Source organism: Cloeon dipterum, chromosome X (assembly GCF_949628265.1).
Source record: "Cloeon dipterum chromosome X, ieCloDipt1.1, whole genome shotgun sequence".
Lineage (NCBI taxonomy): Eukaryota > Metazoa > Arthropoda > Insecta > Ephemeroptera > Baetidae > Cloeon > Cloeon dipterum.
The window spans coordinates 11,839,841-11,847,199 of record NC_088790.1 but is presented as its reverse complement, the minus strand read 5'-3'; the positions used below and the strand labels follow the sequence as shown (position 1 = coordinate 11,847,199).

Sequence of the window (7,359 nt, the reverse complement as noted above, 5' to 3'; positions counted from 1 at the left end):
CCATCACACGTTGAGCTACACAGGTGTGATAAATTGGAAAGCAATTTTAGTTGGGCGTTGGTAAGTAGATCACGAAAATATTTTAATGTTAAAATTATAATCTAATATATATGGCTTACGAAATTTCCTTTTCCTGCAAAACCTAGAGTGTAATTTATATTAACTCTTTTCATATGAAGGTTTAGTGATGCAATGGACAAATTTATTTCCTCTTTTTCTTATATTCTTCATGCTAATGGTAAATGTTACGCATTTAAATATTTTGTTAGCTTATTATAAACTCTCGTCTCCAAACGTTTAGGCTGAAACAGCCTCTAAACTTCCGATATTGTCCAACACGTACAAGATCCTTATAGGTGTGAAATTTAAAACCAAGCTTTCCTCAGTCAGAGGATTCTACATTTAATACTTTTTCAGTAACAAAGTTGCAGCGAAGAATACACATACATAAATGCTGCTCGAATACAATTTGTCAAACAAATTCTACGATTACCAGAAATGACAGGAACATTGTCTCAAGCAAATTACCACCTGTATGATTCTTAAAAATTAAATGGCTTAATAACCATACTCGGTGTGAATTGTTTATTTTAGACAGCAGCAATAATAAAGACGACATTTCACCAAAAAACAAGTAGTCTCATCTTGAATTTGAATGCGGTTCAGGAAAAATCTAGAAAAATAAAATCTCAACAGTTGCTCCAACAACGCTCGTAAGAAGTAACACTATACAACAATCATCGGAAGCCGCTACTACTGTCGCAATATCAACTGATTCGACAACTGCAATCTCCGGCACCACTTCAACAACGACGTCCACGTCGTCGTCATCAACAACAACTACTACTACGACGACGACAACAACCACAACTCTGCCACCGTGCATTTCTTTCGCCTGCAAACCAGATGTAAGAGTCGCTTACTTAGATGGAACAAATCTTCCTGGTCGAGGTAAAATTGCGCATCTTTCGACAAACACCCAAATTTTCATTGTCGAATTGATTGTTGCCCTTTTCTTGCAACAAGGAAATTAACGTTTGGTTGTTGAAAGTTGCGCAATTTTTCCTGAACCAGGACGAAATTCAAATTAGGATAAAGCACGTTTCAGTTAGTAACATAAATCATAAAATCGAATGCATCTTGCAAAATTAACTATGCGGGTGAGTGAAATCTAATTTTTCTGAGAACCACTAATCAATTTTGCAATAACTAATTTCTAGTTGTAGCTTTGTTCAATTTAATATGTTTATACGATCTATTTTATTAGCAGAAATATCTTAGATTTTTACAGGACGATATCACCTCAATTTTCAGAGCAAAATATTATCAATTAATGTTGATCAAAACGTAGGTTACAAAGCTTGACGCTAAAGGCCTAGTTGATCGTACGTAATATTCATTTTTAAGCGGTCATATAATTTCAATAAAAATATATCAGCAAAATCAGTGACCAACGGAGTCATAAAGCCCGCATGTGATCGTCTTTACCTCTTCAGCACGGATAAAGTTTAATAAATTCAATTATAATTTCTCCACCACAAAAAGTCTCATTTTGGACAGAAATCGTGGCCAGACGCCGCATCCTACTGCTGCACTTTCGGGATGTCATTAGTTACGGTGGAATCATCGCAGCGCCTGTCATGCATTTCCCAACTGATAAACAGTATTTCAACATGTGGCACTTCCACGTGCTTGCTAATGGAAAAAATTAGGTGCTGACGGCTCTGGGCTAGCGGGAGAGTATTTGACTTCGTTGAGTGATTACCAGAAAGAGGGCACCTACATTTGGTGCAACGGAAACAACACGGTCCTAGAAAATCTGACATGGACCTCCGGACAGCCAAGTGGCATAAGCGCTACTGGTCAAGAGGAAGATTGTGGTTCGATCACTTTAGGGCCTGGCCCTATGAAAAGCAACGTCTTGAATGACGTCATCTGCGCAACTTCTTTAAATTATATTTGCGAGGTCTATTTGTTTTTTATTTCCAAAATAAATCAGGGTCATAAGGAAATTTAGGTGCCTGTGACAACGACGACAAAGCCTCCATGCTTGAGCTACACTTGCGCTAAACAGGTTGCAAATTCTCAAACTTTATAATCTTTTTTAAAAAATATATAATAATTTTAAGGCTTCTTTTCTCGACGCAAACGATTTCATCAACCGTGAGATAGTCAATTTACTTAGTTTTCTTATTGATATTCCACTTGCCCACGCTGAACGTAGCATCTTCACCTATCGATGGAAGTTTGCGAATTGCATGTGGCCGAATGTACTTCTTTAGTAATGCTCAGGTATTTCAGGAGAAATGAACAAAACACAAATTCGATTAATTTTATTTCTCCTAATATTGTAAAACTAACCATATAATATTTATTTAAAAACTGTTTTCACAATTAATGCAGGGTAAATGCAGTCAGCATTTTCAACCCTCACATTTCATAGGCATATTTGAGCCTTAATGAAAAAAAAGTTTAAGGTTTCAATTATATGCTTGGCGTACCTCAAGCAATAAAAATGAAGTGGTTTCTGATTGAAAGTTTGTCAAATTTACCTTTTTAAGATAAGTACTGAAAAAAGTTATATTATTCATAATTTTTATGTTAATTAATAGGTTCCCGACCAAGTTTAAACCATCACGCATTCAATTTTTTTTAATAAAATGTATTAAACTATAATCAATGAATCCAATGTTTAGGAAAAATCTATACAGTTGAAAGAAAATTATTTAAAAATACAGAAAACCTGGCAAGAAGCAGCTTCGGAATGCTGTTTGCGCAACATGCAGCTTTTGAGCATCGAGGATGCAGCGGAAACCATGTGCCTGGCCACAATGCTGGCCAGTGAGTAAATTTTTTTTAAGAGCCAAAAGAGACAATTTTGGGCTCGATTAATTCTGGAATTCCATAACAATTAACGCATTGACTCAAAACAGAATCTAACTACGGTTTTGGAGGCACAAGTTGGTTTACAGCGGGAAGCGACGAGTTCCACGAAGGCCAATTCACCTGGTGTACGGCAAACACTGCAACAAACATTTCGTCAGGTTTTAGATGGAACGCAGGCGAGCCTAACAATGACAAAGGCACTGAAAACTGCATTCAAATGATCGTAGGTGGAGGTTCTCCACCCGAAAATGTTAATTTCAATGACGTCAACTGTGGGAGTACGATTAAATTCATTTGTGAGGTAAATGCCAGGGCAATTCGTACAGTTCATATACATTTATTTCATTTGTTAGACGTCCGCCCCACCATGCCAATTTCCACAGTGCCCGTCGGTGCCGTGCAGAACTGACGTTGAGAAATCAATGTTTTCAAAACTATGGTTAAGTGAGTTTTTAATTAATTTTATTGAGCTAAATTAGTTGAATTTTGAAAAGGCAATCCGGGTGGCTTATTCAGATCGGCTTGTGGCAGACAGTATTTCATTTCCAAAGGGGTAAAAACCAGAAACGACGCCGAGACCGAGTGCTGTAAGTTCGGAATGCGTTTATTGAGCATAGAATCATATGAAGAGTTGCAATGCCTGGCAGAGATGAACAAAGGTACATTATCAAGGATTTTGGTATTTCAGAAATAAATAAATCAATAAAATGTTAAGTTCAATACAAGAGCACAGTAAACTATTACTGGACGACGGGCACTAACGAAGGATTTGGATGCGAGTTTCAATATGGATTTTGTGGCACTCAAACGTCGTTTAATCCAAATTTTTTGAATTGGAAAGCAAACGAACCGAGCACCCCGCTGGGAGAGCGATGCTTAGAGATGAAGCTGGACGTTGATCCAAAACTTTTCTATTTTAATGACAATTCTTGCTCGGCAACTCAATATTTTATATGCGAGGTGTGTAATATAATAAGTGGCCATAGTTTTTGTGTTGTTTCCTTACGCGGTTTCTTGCGCAGGGTGATCAAGCCGATTGCACGCCTACCTGCCCAAACCATGCGACGTGTGTCAAAGACGTGAGATCGTCAATTAATGTCATATTTTCACCAGGCTTATATATATCGTGTTTGTTAGAATTCCCTTTTCAACTCGAAAGGAGAGCTAATAAGTAGGTCACAACGGTCTCTCTAAAAAACATAATAGTGATTTTATTTTTCGTTTTCAGGAGCTTCTAGCTACGGAAGGTGGGCAACTGGCTCCGGAAAAACCTATCTTTTTGCCACAAACAAGGTTAATACAGTTTAAGATATTTGAAAATGCAATAAAAAATTTAGAGATGACTTCAATTATATTGTGATAAAAATCGATCCAAATAATTTACAGATTCCCTGGGCAGCTGCATACGACATGTGCTGCAAATTAGGAATGGACTTGTTGTCTGTGGATTCCGATTTAGAAATGAAGACGATATTTGATCTGAATAATAATGACCGTGCATAAAATCATAGCAATAATTTAAACAGTTCTAATGTTCTTTCACAGCTCTACTGAAATTCAATACCGAGTTTTGGACGAGCGGAACCCAGCTTGACTGCAGCTTTCGCTTCAAATACTGTTCCTCCGGCACCACTTTCTATGCAAACGATTCCAATTGGTTAGACTAAAACTAAACTAACAAATCTTCAAGGGACTAAAGTTGCAAGGTTAAAGGAATGCCGGTGAACCGAACAATGCGAATGAACAGGAGGCGTGCGTTTTGGCTCATTTCGGACCTTCCGCGTCCTACGACAAGAGTCAAGCATGGATGCAAGACGTAGTTTGCACCGATTCGTATGGTTACATTTGTGAGGTTACTAGTCAAATTCCTAAAAGAAAAATTACTGTTGATACTAAAACCAATTGAAAATATTGATCAGATGCCGGCCAAACCTTGCATATCAGCCACTTGCTATGATTACAACTGCACGGTTGATGTAATATGCAATTGTGTTATTTTCTCAAATATTTAATTCATTATTAATGTAGCCTGTGAAAACGAGCCAAGTGACAGCAATGACTGGTAAATTACATTCAACACAAGTTAACATTTGGAAAAATTTGATATATTCAGCAGTTTTTTAAATATATTAATTGAAAAGAGTTTACTTCACGAATCATGCGAAAAAGATTTGTTTTGTGATTTGCACCAAGCCAACTCAATTCCACTTTTCCTTTAGCCAATGAAATAAACTAATTATTAGTTGACGCGATGGAAAAATAGTAATAATTAAAAAAACCTTAAAACTAGGGCCAGATGGACAGTTCCAAACGTTTTGCGGTCAGAAATATTTCTTTCACAAGGATATGGTTTGCAAACAAAAATTTCATAGTTCTAATTTCCCAATGTCAATTTGATCAGAAAACTTATAAAGATGCATACTACGAATGCTGCAAGTTTGGAATGAAATTGGTTTCCATCGAGACAAACGCTGAACGTGAATGTTTACACGATGGTTTTAAATGTATCTTTATATTAAGAAATATGTTGTCCATTCTAAATTAGTAATTTGGAACAGTTGCTGGCTGGGGCAGTTTACCATTGTGGACCTCCGGCACTTCAGATGGAGTCGGGTGTGTCCGCAATTTCGGTTGGTGTCCTAGTGGAACCTTGGTCGCTCCAGACTTGATGTGGAGACCAGGAGAGCCCAACTCGCCTTATGTTGAAAATTGCATGAACCTCTACACTTCTACTGGCGCTGTTATGGAAACGGGTTTAAATGATATTGGGTGCGATGCTATGCTACGCTTTCTTTGCGAATAGAAAGTTGAAGCGCGTCATGATTGCATGTAAAAGCATTTAACGTCATTTTTCCAAACTTCAATGTACTCGATCTGCTTAGAAATAGAATTTGATTCGGCTTTAAATTGATTTCATGCGTCTTTTTTTCTTATGATGCTTGTTAATAAATTTTATTTCGTTATATCTGAGGAGTTTTTAGTTTTATTTTAGCTTTGTTGCACTACACTGTTGTAAATGTAAACTTTGCTGTAAACAAAAGGATATTTAATTTATAAATTTTCTTGTCATTGAATATTCAATTATTTTTTATCTAACTTCTTTCCATTAAGTGCATTTAGCAAACCTCTCAAGTAAGCGGAATAAATTATGGTAGTATATACACCAATGAAGTCCTAGCTGAAATGAATAACTCTAACAGTTATTTAAATAATTCTCTGATGCAAGAGATGCGATTGGTTCATTCACAGCTACTTTAGCTATAGATTCGTGAAACAGCCCTAAGCTATAGAAATCATAGCTCGATTGCGTGAGCAGCACTCAAATCTGCGACTATATTTATTTTAAATTTAATTTGATTCCTATATTTACAAGAATTTTGTTCCTCTTTGATATATACTGCTTTTTTGGTTGCTGTTCTTCTTGCAGAAGTGAGGGATGGAATGAATCGCCTTGGGACATATGTTCCGCTTTATTCCAGGTTTCAGGAGCAGCTGGCCCGCAAAAACGGAAAAACGTGTTTGAATTTCAAGTCGTGGAAGTGTCAAACGATATGCAACTCGCATTGAAAGACTGCTCGGCGGCACAGTTTTCTTTCCTCTTCAAGGCGTATGGTACAGCATTATAAGATTTTAATTTGTTATTCTTTTGATATCTATACAGTACTTGTCTGGGATCACTCCAGCCTTGTATACCTGCGGATTTTAGTTACTTAACTTGCTTACACCAGAAGTGTCACCCTTTCTCAAATGCTTTAAATTTTGACCAATTGAAACAACGATGTATTTTTCGTAGAATAAAAATTTCTATATGAAGAGTTAGTTATATGAATTTCTTAATTGTTGCCGTGAAAATGGATAACCTCAGCCTTTGTTAATTCAAGTAAATAATATTTAAATCTATATTGGTTACAATTTGACGAGAAATTTTCAGAATTAAATTTTGATAATTATATACATGGATCATTTTGGTCCTAATCAAGTTTAATTATGCTAACCTATAAAGCTATTTTTTGTTTCAATATATCTTGTCATTGTGATATTATCTTTCCAGAACTGAACTGTCCTTGTTACAACTTGAATTGAAAAACTTGCAATAAAAAAAGTAATAAATCGACATCAATGCATTTTTTTTGGTGCTGCGGTACGTTTGCGCACATTATTTCGTACAAACAGCTGAATGTTCAATACTGTATATTTCTCCATAACAGGTCAAAACAATAGTTGACATTTATGCATGAATGACACTTTACGTAACTCGTCTTGAAGGCGACACTAACTTTTTTTCATTTGTTTGAGATACTCTGACAGCTGGTCTACTTGATATCCAAATTGCAGTTTTCAAGTCTGAATTACTGACTGTTTGTTCCTTGGTATTGTTCGCATTCTGAAACGGGTGCACGATGGATAAGGCTTTTTTTCCTTTTATTGTCTTAGGACAGCTATTGGGAATTTGGAATATCAACTCGAGCAGAA

At 36.4% G+C, this 7,359-nt stretch overlaps 1 protein-coding gene across 1 annotated transcript; it reads left to right on the top strand.

The window, feature by feature from the left end:
• The first annotated feature begins 133 nt into the window (after positions 1-133).
• LOC135945865 (macrophage mannose receptor 1-like) lies at positions 134-5,781 on the top strand. Its single transcript, XM_065493786.1, has 27 exons — positions 134-238; positions 302-356; positions 418-533; positions 595-634; positions 697-1,385; positions 1,439-1,506; positions 1,561-1,663; positions 1,713-1,966; positions 2,018-2,074; positions 2,130-2,163; positions 2,225-2,292; positions 2,739-2,841; positions 2,934-3,187; positions 3,240-3,330; positions 3,381-3,545; positions 3,602-3,846; positions 3,909-3,965; positions 4,024-4,057; positions 4,115-4,179; positions 4,273-4,381; positions 4,432-4,543; positions 4,600-4,738; positions 4,806-4,862; positions 4,915-4,948; positions 5,177-5,235; positions 5,288-5,390; positions 5,445-5,781. The coding sequence occupies exons 7-27, from the start codon at positions 1,603-1,605 to the stop codon at positions 5,687-5,689; spliced, it is 2,346 nt and encodes a 781-aa protein (XP_065349858.1). The 5' UTR covers positions 134-238; positions 302-356; positions 418-533; positions 595-634; positions 697-1,385; positions 1,439-1,506; positions 1,561-1,602; the 3' UTR covers positions 5,690-5,781.
• The last annotated feature ends 1,578 nt before the right edge of the window (positions 5,782-7,359 follow it).